The sequence below is a fragment of the Equus caballus genome, unplaced genomic scaffold (genome assembly GCF_041296265.1).
Source record: "Equus caballus isolate H_3958 breed thoroughbred unplaced genomic scaffold, TB-T2T haplotype2-0000440, whole genome shotgun sequence".
NCBI classification, from domain to species: domain Eukaryota; kingdom Metazoa; phylum Chordata; class Mammalia; order Perissodactyla; family Equidae; genus Equus; species Equus caballus.
The window spans coordinates 2,786,263-2,800,226 of record NW_027222395.1 but is presented as its reverse complement, the minus strand read 5'-3'; the positions used below and the strand labels follow the sequence as shown (position 1 = coordinate 2,800,226).

The following is a 13,964-nucleotide window of genomic DNA, read 5'->3' as shown; positions in this document are numbered from 1 at the left end:
CTGAGAGTAGTTTTTGATTTGGAGGAACATAATGTATATTTCAAGTGGGCTCAGGAGAAGAAAGTTTACCAACCGAGAGGAAAAGATGTACAAGGGAAATTTGCATCTGTTTAGTCTATCATAGTTGTGCTTGGGCCACTTACAACTTTCAAGACAGTGTATTGAAGGATTGAAGAGGAACACAATGAGATACATAAGCCTTCCAAATTTTTTACTTGTATATAGTCCCTTTCAAAATTATCTTGAAAAGAATGATGTAGATAAAAAGTTTTCTTCTTAGAAGTGAAGGCAGTGATAGTATTCCTTTCTAAGTTTGAAAAAAGAGAAATATTCATTGAAATAAATTAAATTTCAAAGTTAAATCATCAGTGACTTAGCCAGGACAGAAATAAATTGAATGAAGTCAGTTACTGACTGCCCACTACTCCTGTTGTCTAAAACTATATCTCCTTCCCTCCTCTGAATCTCTGGTTTGTTACAAGAACAAAGGAGTTTTCAGGTGCTTGGATAATACAAACTCTACTAGAGATTACAACCATCATCTGATCCTATGTGAACTGCGTGGTGTCCTCCCAAAATCATTTCAGATGTAAATTGTTTAAGTTAAATGCTTGAATTATGAAAACAAGAACTGTTGAGTTATAACACCCCCCTTTCATTTATATGCAACCTTAGGGACTTTGGGTCCTCTAAGGGGTGTCTTTCATAAATGGGAAAAAGAAAAAAGTAGAAATAAGGATATTTGAGATATTGCCAACTATTAAGGACTATTCACTTCTCTACATTAGTATATATTAAATACTAAATATCATAAGAGCACCACAAGGTAACATCATATTTTTTAGAGGATATATGTACTTCCTGTTTCTCTTTTCAAGCTCTAATATCTGGAAATTAGCATCCAGTGAGGGGAAGCATAATATATATTAAAAAATGCACATTTCTAGAATTATGTGTAACAAATATACAATGATAAATATATGTGTAAAGAAGATATTATTTATGCGTAGGGGGTGGGGTATAATTTTCCATTTATATTATGAACTTCCAAAAGTAGTCAGATATATCCAAAACCCCAAGTGATACACCATCCAAGCATGGATGCCAATTTATTAAATATGGAAAAATAATGAAATTAATAATAAAATGGAGCCACATTACAAACTGTGGAACAAAGTGTTGAGGTGAGTTGCTAAGAAGCAACAGCTAAAATGCCCATGATAAGGAACATTTATTTTTGTTAAAATATTCCATAACATCATATATCACACTATATGTTACACATACCACCATGAATTAATTCCCTTATTTTTTGCAGATGAACCATTTCACACTCCTTCTTCTCATTCAAGAGATCATGCAGCTGAATAATAATGTGACTGAGTTCATTCTGCTTGGGTTAACCCAGGAACCTGTTAGGAAGAAAATAGTGTTTTTCACTTTCTTACTTATCTATTTGGGGACTTTGCTGGGTAACTTTCTGATTATTGCTACCATCAAGACCAGCTGGGCACTTGGAAGTCCAATGTACTTCTTCCTTTTCCACTTAGCTTTATCTGATACCTTCCTCTCTACATCCATAGGCCCTAGAATGATTGTGGATGCCTTTTTGAAGAAGACCACTATCTCTTTCAATGAGTGCATGATCCAAGTCTTTTCATCACATTTCTTTGGCTGCCTGGAGATCTTCATCCTAATTATCATGGCTGTTGACTGCTATGTGGCCATCTGTAAGCCCCTACGCTACACGATCATCATGAGCCATCAAGTCTGTGGTGCATTGGGGGCTGTGGCTTGGGTGGGGTCCTGTGTACATTCTTCAGCTCAGATTTTTCTGGCCTTGAATTTCCCCTTCTGTGGTCCCAATGTGATTGATCACTATTTCTGTGACTTGCAGCCTTTGTTGAAACTTGCCTGTGCAGACACCTATGTGGTCAATCTACTCTTGGTGTCCAACAGTGGGGGCATTTGTACAGTGAGTTTTGTCATGGTGATGTTCTCCTATGTTATCATCTTGCGTTCTCTGAGAAACCACAGTGCTGAAGGGAGGAAAAAAGCCTTCTCAACCTGCATTTCTCACATCATCGGGGTCATCTTGTTCTTCGGTCCTTGCATATTTATATACACAAGGCCTGCAACCACGTTCTCCATGGAGAAGATGATAGCTGTGTTTTACACAATTGGAACACCTTTGTTCAATTCTCTGATTTATACACTGAGAAATGCAGAAGTGAAAAATGCCATGAGGAAAGTATGGAACATGAAGTTGATCTCAGGTGACAAATGATGAATAGAAGTTTCAAATTTTCTTTATAATTAGGATTGATCAAAAAAGTCCATAGAGAACATCATCCTCTTATTGTAGAGTTAACATAATTCTAAAGTGGGACATAAGAATTGGTTTCTTCAAGAAGATAGGCAATATGAACTCATATACTGATTAGCATTGAGTCAGTTTTACATAGAAATAGAGGCAGCCCCAGCTAGAAACAGTCATGTAAGACACATGCTTTACTCTGCCTCTCTTGCCTGCCTAATATCACTGTGTTTTGATCTAGTATTTTCTCTGCCCTTCCTCATATTGAGTCTTTGTGTTCTCTATTTATACTTACACTTCTACATGCTTATATCCACAGCCTGGCAAGGTTTCCTCCAAACTGTTCATTTATTAAGTACTGTGGGATCATAGTGTCTGATCATGAACCTTCAACTTGGTTGCACTTCCTGACTCAAAGAAAGCACCAGATTTAAATAATTATAGAAGCTTCATGTTGCAAAGGACAAGACATGTAATGTAGATAATCTCTCTTCTATGTGCTGTGGTTATACTTTGAATTATTATCATATGTTACTTAGGTCCTTCTAGAAGAATGACAGAACACTGTGAGAACATTCACCCTTCTGAAGGAGTCTTTTTTATCTTAGGAAGTTTCTCATTATTTAGGTTATACTCAATATTATTCTGTTTGTAAAAATTACTTTTTGCTCCTAAAATGATCCATTCTAATTTTGGGAAAGTTTTAAGTTTTCTCTTGAATCATGCCAATTATAATAATTTGTTCATAAGATTAGCCTCTTATGATTATGGAATAGATGGCCCAATTTAATATGGACATATTTATATGGCCTAGAAGAGTATATGCAGTTGATAGTAGGGAACATGAAAATAAGAATTGATTAAAGAAAGAATATTGTAACCCAGAGGAGGATTTTTAGGCTTTGGAGCAGAAGAGTTACATCACTGATATGAATAATTTTAGTTAGATTTAATATAATCCAGAAAAGAGAGTAATTTGAATGAGACTGAGATATTTGAATGAAAATTATGTTTACGCAATGGAGATGGATATCACCATTTGTCACCCTTCATCAACACCACAGACATTGTATGAACCCTAAGAATCTTCTGATTTCAATTTCTCTTCTTATTTGTATTTTTATCCATAGAGAAAATTCAATGAGTATTTTTGTTTATTTGGAACTTCTACCTCTATTTATAAATTACTTAATTATACTAAGATTACTAGTTTTATATTAATTTTATTGTACCAGGAACTTTAGAATTTCTTTAGCTTGAGAAAATGATCTATTTCTCCATGTGGGAATGTAAAACTGTGAATTCCACAATAAACTCTAGTGACATATATACATCACATTTTTCATATTCTATGAATTTCAAGGCTCCTTCATCTCAAGGATTTATTATTGATCACAGCTGCTGGAGTTTGGTTCTGCTCTTGTAAGCTTTGCAAAATAGTCAATTCCACTTGGCATAGTTTTAGCTGACGTCTTCTTCTATTTCAAGACAAAGTAATTATGAAAAGGGCTGTGTATTGGATCCAATTTAGGTGCCTCTGCAGATACACTCTATCTAATATGTCTGATGGACCTACTTTTAACACAGAGCTTCCATGCCCACTGTTGATGCATCTGCTGCCCACAGAGATTATGGTCTAATTTTTGTCCAGGATTTTATAATAAAGATGATAGAATGGTAAAGATGACTGAATATGCAACCTCACTAGGAATTTTTTGTTGAAGTCAGTATTCTGATAAGAAAAGAGTGGGACTCTGAGATCTAGACAGACAAAATTGTGCAGGGAAGGGTGAAAACCATGAACTCACAAATTATCTTGCACCCTCCTGATTATCATAAGCAGCTTCCTCTCCATTGAAAGAGAGGAAAGAACAGTCTTCCTTAGCCTAGACACCATGCCATTACCTTATTTGAACAAGTTGTCATGCAATGGTATTTGCTTTCCTCCCTGGGCTTCCTCCTATACCCCTTATTGCTTCCTACCAACTAACCAGGGGAAAGCTGCAAGAAAGTCTAAGCAAGAATGTGCATTCTTGCTCTAGGAGAAAATGAAATGCATGAGAAAATCGCAGGACTTTGCTGCTAAGTACAAGTGTGAACCATGGGAGCACTTTATTATGGGAGATGTTAACACAGAATGGTAAAATATAAATCTTGAATTGAGCTCTATCCAATGGGGCTTTTTATGTAGACTCACATTATTGGAAATGCCTTGTCAAGTAACTATGTGGTTTGCTTTACTCACAGAACTTTTTGTTAAATCTGTGGGAAAGAACAACAATACAGAGTTCCTAAAAGTATAAAAGACCCAATGGATGACTTTTTTTAATCTTAGGTATTGACAGTATCTTAAATACCTGTACAATTCTTTGGTGTGGAAGCTTAGGAGTGAATATGATTTGAACTTAATTCATATTCAGAAGACCCTAAAGTAAATTTCTTGAAGAAATTAATTCCCAAAGTTTCTAGGTGGGAAATTTTTGAAGTGTGTCATCAGTATATCCATATTCAAGTGGAGATAAAACAAACTCAACTAAAAAATTGTGGGCTGACTGACAATGACAACTGTGGACTAAACATAGGTTATATTTATTTGTTTATTTGTTTTTATCTTTTTTACCATTCTTTGAAATGTTTCTTACAAGTATTCTTAAAGACTTCTCTACATTCATGACAGAATGGTAAAACTTCCATTCACCAATATAACACTGTTCTCAATGCATTTTTTAAATTCTTTCTTTTCTAAAGGAATCATATTATAATATATAAATGTACCAACTTAACATATGCACCTTAAATTTACACCACGTTATATATCAGATATATTTCATCTAAAAAAAAGCACAGGTTCTTTGTAAAAGGGCTGTTGTGTAGATTAATCTTGACTCAAATTTTGGTGGAACTAAAGTAAGCTTGATGGGCAGAGGAAGGAATCATATGTAAAATTCCCTAAATAAAAATTTATTGACTTTAATCAGCCATACGAAATGATGAAATTCAGCCATTTTGTGACAACATGGATGGATCTTGAGGGTATTATGCTGAGTGAAGTAATTCCGAGGGTGAAAGTCAAATTCCACATGACCCCACTCATAAGTAGAAGGTAAAAACAACGACAAGCAAACACATAGCATTGGAGATTGGATTGGTGGTTACCATGGGGGAAGGAGGGAGGGCAAAAGGGGTAATTAGGTTCACATGTAAGGGGATGGAATATAATTGGTTTTCGGGTGGTGAACATGATGTAATCTACACAGAATTTGAAATATATTATGATGTACATCCACAAAGAAATAAATAAATACGGAAAAATTTAGGTGTTAATCACTATAAACTTCCCTCTTACCAATACTTTTGGGACATCCCATAATTCTTGGTATGTTATGTTTCCATTTTAATTTGTCTTAGACATTTTCCAGTTTCCCTTTGATTTCCTCTTTTGCTCAATGGTTATTCAAGAGTGTTTTATTTTAATTTCAATGAATTTGTGAATTTTTCTCTTTTCTCTTATTATTGATTTCTTGTTTCACTCCACTGTGCTCAGAAAAGATATTTGGAATGATTTCAATCTTCTTAAGTTTGTTAAGACTTATTTCGTGTCCTAACATATGGTCTATCATGAAGAAAATTCTGTGAGCTCTTTAAAAGAATATGTGTATTGCTGCTGTTGTTGGAATGTTCTGGATGTGTCTGTTAGGTTCATCTCACCAATAGTGTTGTTCTAGTCTGTTGTTTCCTTATTGATTTTCTGTTTAAATGTTCTGTCCATTTTTGTAAGTGGGATACCAATATCTTCTATTGTTGTTGTATTCCTGTGTATTTATCCCTTTAGTTCCATCAATATTCACTTTGTGTATTTTGATGCTATGATTTCGGATGCATATATATTTATATTTGTTATAATTTCCTATGGAAATGATTCTTTGTCATTTGTAATGACTTTCTTTGTCTCTTTTGCCTATTTTATATTTGATAATAGTTTAGTCATCCTGCCCTCTACTGGTTAGCAATTACATGGAATATCTTACTCCATCATTTCATTTTCAGTCTATGAGTGTTCTTAAATTTAAAATAGGTCTCCTGTAGATAGCATATAGTTAGATTTTTAAAAAAAATTTTTAACAGTGTGGAGCTTCCTCAAAACATTAAAAGTAGAACTACCATATGATCCAGCAATTCCACTTCTTGATATTTATCCAAAAAAAGCAAAAACGCTAAGTCAAAATGATATATGCACCTACATGTTCATTGCAGCATTATTTACAATAGCCAAGATATGGAAACAACATAAGCGGTTGAAGGGATAAAGAAGATGTGGCATACATATACACATATATGCAAATATATGGAAATATATGCAAATTATCCATGACCAATGACATCATTTAAGTTAATGCTTGCATTTATATAATAATATCTCAATTAAGGGTTGTTTTCACACAGAAAACACAATCTTATATATATTCATTAATGGTATTTATATAGCATAGAAGAGTAAATTGTAAAATACTTCGGGATATAAATATGTGGCTTAATAATATATACTTCTATTACATAATAAATTAGTATAAATAATTCAAATAAAATATTTTAAATCATGGTGATATGTCAAATTTTCCCTTGTGAATATAACTTTTTAAAATAGACTTTATTTTTTAGTGCAGTTTTAGGCTTACAGAAAAGTTTCAAAAAAGTACAGAGAGTTCCCACATATCTTCTCTGTCGCCCTCAGCTTCCCCATTTACTGACATATTGCATCAGTTTGCTACATTAGTTACATTGGTAAACCAATATTGTCACACTTGTACTAAAGTTCATAGTTTATGTTAGGGCTTACACTTTGTATTGTACAGTTTTATGGGGTTTGGGTTATTCATTATGTCATGTTTCCATCATTCCAGTATCATAAATATTTGTTCTCCTTCACTAAAATTGACTTGTCCTCCATCTATTCATCTCTTCTCCTCTCTCGTTGAATCCCTAGCAATGACTGGTTTTTTACAGTTCCCACATTTTGCCTTTTTCAGAAAGGAAATTTATAATTCACAACTGTTATGTAAATATTGCCATTTTGAAACATAAATATCCTTCTTAAGATTATCTCATTCATTATTTTATTCTATTAATATTTTAAAATTCAGTAACATCAATTGATTACTCTCTCTACTTGTAGACCACATTAATATATCACACTTAATTTGGGCCAGCTATGCTACAATTAATTCACATGATTCAAAAGAAAACTTAATACCACCCCCTGCCCCAAAGAAAGAATCAAGTTGAGAGTATAAAGTAGATTTTACCAAAAGAATGCTATTCTGAGTACAAAAACCAACAGTCACAGCCTTCCTAAGATCCAAGACCTACCTCAGGAAGGTGCATTTTCTCAGTTTGAGAAAGATCTAAGTAAACACAAGCTTAGAATTTTCAGTAAATGCTCAAGAATTGGAAGGAGGATTACTAGATTTTATCTTGTTCCTTACTATATGGACTTTTTACAGTTACTTGAATCTGATACTTTCTGCTGAATCAGGAAGAACAATTAAGTTGAAGGTCGATGATCAAATGTGTCGAGACAGAAGTGTCTAATAAATGAAACCCTTTGGAAGAGGTAAAAGTAGCTAGGCTGTAGAGATAAGCATGGGGAGGAGGGTAATCTAGAAGCAGGAAGCATCAGTAGTCAACATGATGAAGAACAGGAAAAACACTAGATAAAAACCATAGGTGACACTAGGAAGGCAGAAGTCAGAGAAACAGCAGTGAACCACTAAGGCAATGGGCCTTCCATACCAGACTATACGTGGTGCTGTCACATCCCCTTCATATATTTTACTCGATACTAATCAGCTTGTGTGTTCACATTCTTTATTTTCCTGAAGGAAGTAGCTCTCATGCCCCAAGTTAGGATTGTAATAACTCCACAATAAGAATATCATATTCTCTATGAACTGCTAGGTCAATCCAAACTATTAAGAGAAATTAAAACTACCATTCTTCTTTTGGCATCTGAGACCAACTTCTTGTTCCACAACTTTCTCATTGCATTTTTCACTTTTTCATTTCTCAGTGTACAAATCAGAAGGTTGAACAAAGCTTTTCCAATTGACAGGTGTCATCTTGTCCATGCAGAAGGTGGTTGCAGGGTATGTTTATATAAATATATAAGGACCAAAGAACACGATGACCACTGTGATGTGGGAGATACAGGTGGAGAAGGCTTTTCTTATTCCTTCAGCACTGTGGTTTCTCAGAGAATGCAAAATGATAACAAAGGAGAACATCACCATGACAAAACTCACTATACAGATGGCTTCACCATTGGACACTAAGAGTAGATTTACCACGTAGGTGTCTGTACAGGTAAGTTTCATAGTGATCAATCACATTGGGACCACAAAAAGGTAAACTCAAGGTCATAAAAATCTGAGCTGAAGAATGTATACAGGACCCCACCCAGGCCACAGCCACTAGTAAACCACAGACTTGATAACTCGTCTTAGTTGTGTAGCACAGGGACTTACAGTTGGCTACAGAGTGGTAAAAAGCCATGACGATTAGGATAAATATCTCTAGGCTACCAAAGTAATGCCTTAAAAAGACATGGATCATGCACTCACTGAAAGAGATAGTGGTCTTCTTCAAAAGGTCAGCCACAATCATTCTAGAGGATATGGACATAGAGCAGCAGGTGCCAGATAAGGAGAAGTGGAAAAGGAAGAAGTACACTGGACTTCCATGTGCCTAGCTGGTCTAATAATCAACAAGTTATCTAACAATGTACCCAAATAGAAAATCAAAAAAGTGACAAACTATTTTTTTCCTTACAGGATCCTTACTTTACCCAAGCAGAATGAACTCAATAACATTATTGTTCAGCTCAGTGATTTCATGAATGAGAAGAAGGGATGAATGTGAACTAAATTGTGTGAAAAAAAATAAAGGAATTAACATAAGTTTTGCCATGAGATATTATGGGATAGTTAAAGCAAGTTAATTCTTGGTACTATGGGAAATCATGGAATATTTTAAGCAAAATTAAATACTCTTCATGAAGTACATTCTGACAGATTTCTCAACATCACTTCCATACTTTGTTCCTAAATTTTTAGTGACCAGTTCAGTGGGCACATTGAGTCTCAAATAAACTTGTGGATGTGATACTTTTCCTACAGTACTCTTCAAATGCAACCCTTTTTTAGCTTTGACATTATGTTGACTAATTTTGCCTACCACAGCATGGCTTGCCAAGTGGTGCCATGTCTGTACCCAGGATCCAAACCGGCAAATGCCAGGCCACCAAAGCGGAACGTGTGCACTTAACCGTTGTGCCACTGGGGCCGGACCCTTCAGTTTTCTATTTCAGTCAGTCTTGGAGCCCATGTTTTGCATGGTGCATCACTTGGCATTCAGGATATACATGACTGCCCTTGTAGGTTCAAGAATAATAATAAACAATGCACATACCACTCCCAACAAGATAAAGAATGTGTTCTTTATATAGTCCTTTATACAACATTGTTACAAACATTTATACAAATAATATATTTTCTAGAAACACATAATGTTCTCCACTTGTCTGCACATTATATCCCAGATATTCTACTTGAATGGAGAAACAGGTAACACTTATAGTCTTTGGATAATCTACTGCAAACTTTAAGCACTATTATGATATTAGTTCTTGGCAAATACTAATAGACAGAAATGAATGCTCTTTAATTGTTAATATATAAAATATTCCCATTTTCATCTGTCTTTCATCAGTTTCTGAAAAGCGCCCCTTAGAGCTCCTGAAGTGACACTCCTAAATTAAAGAAGGGATATTACTTAATAGTTTGTTGTCACAATTCAAGTTTTTAGCTTAAGCATCATAAACCTAGAGTGGTTATGTGTTTGGGAATAACCAAGCAAATGGTTTAGGACCAAATCTTGACTGTAACCACCCAAACCCCACCTTCATGAAACAATGAAATGGAGTAGAGAAGAAGAAATGGCAGGGAGATGTGGCTTTAGAAAGAGGGATGTTAGATCGTCAGTAACTGATTTATTTATTTTTTTATTTCTGTCTTAGCAAAGTCAACAATTCTTAAATGTGGACATGTCACTTCTTTCAATGAAGATTTCTTTTTTTTTTCAAGTATGAAAACAAATATTATCATCGCCCTTATTTCCAAGACCAAAGTCTTTCTCCAGATATTCCCTGCCAAGTTGATATTGGACAAGACACTGTATGAAAGTAAAAATATAAACTGAAATAAAGTACATTTAAATATAATCTGGAAGACTTACTTATCCTATTGTCTCTCTCCCCAATCTCACCCAAAACTTCAATATATTGCCTTGTAAGTTGTGAGTTGACCAATGCTCAACCTGTGATAGACTAACACAATCATAGTTATATATTTTTCCCTCTTTTAGTATATTTTCTTCTCAATAGACCTGAAATTTCTCTCATCTTCCTCCAAATCAAAAACAACTTTTGGGAATAGGCCTGATGAGGTTATTCACTTTGGAGTGTCAACGATAAAAAAAAAATAAAAGTCCTCTTGGACTTTGTGATCCAGGACAAACATCTGAAACTATAAGAGAAATGAGTCTTGGCATCATAACCATTACAATGAGTTTATCATTTCCTTTGTTCACTGAGTGATGTGTCCTATAGTATTAGCATTTGAAACTGTGGTAGGCATTGGAAGCAAGATGATGTGAAATTCTCTCATGCTCTATTCAGTCAGTGATTTTGGCCACACACTAGAGAGTGTAGTTTTTGGTATGGATGTTATCAATTCTATTAACCTGTCTGTTTCCAGGATAAATTTAATTCTTTCTTACATTTGGGCATATATACTTAAAATGACATATAATATTTTATGATATTTTATTCATTTATAATTTATATTTATATAATACATACAATAATTATAAATTATTTTAGTTATAAGTTATTTTATTTATTTATAATATAGTTATAAATAATAATTATATTTAATTTGTTTAACAATAATTGTGGGTCTTTATCAAATATTTAATCAATAGTTTCTTGATGACATTAAAAGTCTAGACCCAAATCTGCAACCACAGTGCTCAATTCCATCATTTCATGTTCTAAACAATTTAGACTACTTTAGTCATATATTTATTAATTTCTCTGAGAAATATTCTCTGTGGCCTCAAGCATACTTCAGGGAATCTCCTCCTGTTTTAAACAAAGGAATTTTAATCTATTTAGTAACCTATAATACCCTCTGATCTAGAAAAAGGACAATATAGTTCTCAAATCAACAAATATTTATTGGATTCTGTGTATAAACAGGGTATGTTCACCATGTAATGGGGCTATACTAAGATTAGTAAATATAACATGTGTGATCTCTGTAATAGAAGTAATGTACTAGCCAAGGATTTAAAATAACTAGTAGCAGCAACTCACATAAAATATAAAGGAAAATTGACAAAGATGTTAGCTCAGGACAAATCTTCCTCAGGAAAAAACATAAATAAAAATAAAATACACAAATAGTTGTACAATATGCAAACTCCTCTTGCCCTCTCCTTTCTCGCTGTAATATCTTTCTATTTCTAGCTGCTTCAACCTTCTGTGAACTTTAGGATCAAAATGCTGAGAAACATCCTTTACATGGTTTTCAGTGATTGCCTGTGAAAAGGAAAATTCATTCTCCTGTTCTCTAAACGCTTGCATTATAGCTTTTCTTATAATAATTGATACTATTGTCTCAACACAAAAAAAGAATGTGCTTATTTTAGTTTCCTTCCTGGAGTTAGAATATTGAAAACCATGGGTTCTCAGGATTTTATTCTGCATTGTTCCAACTCAATGCCTTGTACTTTGGGGTTGCTCAGTAAGATCTTTTAAATTGAATATTTTCTACTACCCCTTAAAAGTGATCATATTTACCTCATTTTTTTGCACCATACTGATTACAAAACACATTCACAACATAAATTTGCTGTGGCTTTCTGTCTGCTGTGTAGGTTAGAGAGACAAATGTGCTTGTACTTTATAAAGCCAGGAAAAGAAAAAAAAAACCTGAGATCAATTTTAAATAACTTTTGAAAATTGTACAACTGGAGTAGAGGATGTCATACTCTGAACAGTACCACATGGCATGTAAGACATTGAAACTCTGATACCCATAAAATGATCATCTTAAAGCATTTTTTTAATGAATCATAAATGTTTAGGGGTGCAAGATCCATTTTTCATATATTACTAATATTTATTCTTGTTTTTATGTGTGATGTATGTATAATCACGTCAAATTTTTTTTCAAAGGTGTTTTAATACCTTTCATCAGGTTCTCAATGGAATCTGATACAACAGGTTACAAAGATCCAAAGACAAAACGGCATCAGTAACCTAGCATATCTTCCAATAACTGCTGTAGTCACCTCAACTCTTCAAACAACATAAGGCAACTTTGAAGTGGCTAAATTTGTCAAAACAAGGATAAGAGAACGTGTTGGTTTAGAAATGGGTGCTAGACTAAGAACTATTTAAAAAGAGCAGGTGGGAAAAGGTGGAGAATTGATGATGGTGAAATACAAGTTATTAGGTGGCTCCTTCTGTGTTTCTGTTTTACTGCAGATGCTACAGTGGGAAGCACTTAGGCACTGTCTCTTCAACCATCCACTCCTCCCTAGTTGAGCTACACTAGCCTCCTATTTTTGGGAGAATCCCTATACTTACTTTATTTCTACACAGAATTTACCATATTCTGTGAGAATGTTAGCAAGTTGCCCTGAGATTCTTTACCCCTTAAATCCCCAAATAAAAGAGTAATGTAATTTATTCTTCTGAGCTCCTCACTCTGGATATTGACTCACATAATTTGTGCTTATCTGTTCAGGAGATGGCCTGGAAACAGCTTTAACTGAGAACCAAAAATTCATCATGAATCTCAATACCCACTACTTATGTTTCCTATATCTGTTTGGCCCAAATTACATGAAATTAATATTTATTTGTTCCTCTTTTCAAATCTTCTAAAGAGAGCAGGAGTCTTGTGGAGAGGGAAGTGGATAATATCACATGTGGAAGAACATTGGACAGGGACAAATATTGATGAAAAGGGAAGATTTTTATCCAAAATATCGTCAGTAACTCCCCTCTCACATATTGGCAAGTTATCTTTCAGTTTTTAGCCTCCTCATTGACATAATTTCTGAGCTTTCTCTGAGAAGTAGTCAGCTTTTAAATTAAATCTCAGAAATGTGTAAATCGCAAATTACATTCTAATGGTATCATATTGGAAACATACAGGGAGTAATAATCTTATATCCTGATACAGAAACTCTATTAAAAGTTGTCTTTGGAGATGGAAAATTCGGCATTCTCCAGAAGTTACCTGTAGGTCACTAGCTCCATTAACCTTTCCTAGAATTTCTAACCAGGTACATCATTTCTAACATTCTAGAATCCAAAGCTCTTAGTGAGGATTCATCTCATCACACTACCTTACATCAAAATCATGTGTTCAATTTTCTGCATTCTGCCATCTCTAGAAACTGTAATAAACCTTAACTCAGGAAATACATTCCTCTATCCCTACAGTGCTTTTCACGTGATACCTTTTCACAGATGTTGTGCTCATACAAGATTTATTGAGTTCAAATGATCATTCTTCCT

General features: G+C 34.2%; 1 protein-coding gene and 1 non-coding gene across 2 annotated transcripts; both read left to right on the top strand.

Annotated features, from left to right (window-relative positions):
• The first annotated feature begins 1,357 nt into the window (after positions 1–1,357).
• On the top strand, positions 1,358–2,287 carry LOC138923071 (olfactory receptor 4C16-like). Its single transcript, XM_070259653.1, has one exon. It carries the CDS (start codon positions 1,358–1,360, stop codon positions 2,285–2,287), a length of 930 nt encoding a protein of 309 aa, XP_070115754.1.
• Positions 2,288–4,475: 2,188 nt separating this feature from the next.
• Positions 4,476–4,605, top strand: LOC138923076 (small nucleolar RNA SNORA18). Its single transcript, XR_011436196.1, has one exon. It is a non-coding gene; the product is annotated as a small nucleolar RNA SNORA18 (small nucleolar RNA).
• Positions 4,606–13,964: the final 9,359 nt, after the last annotated feature.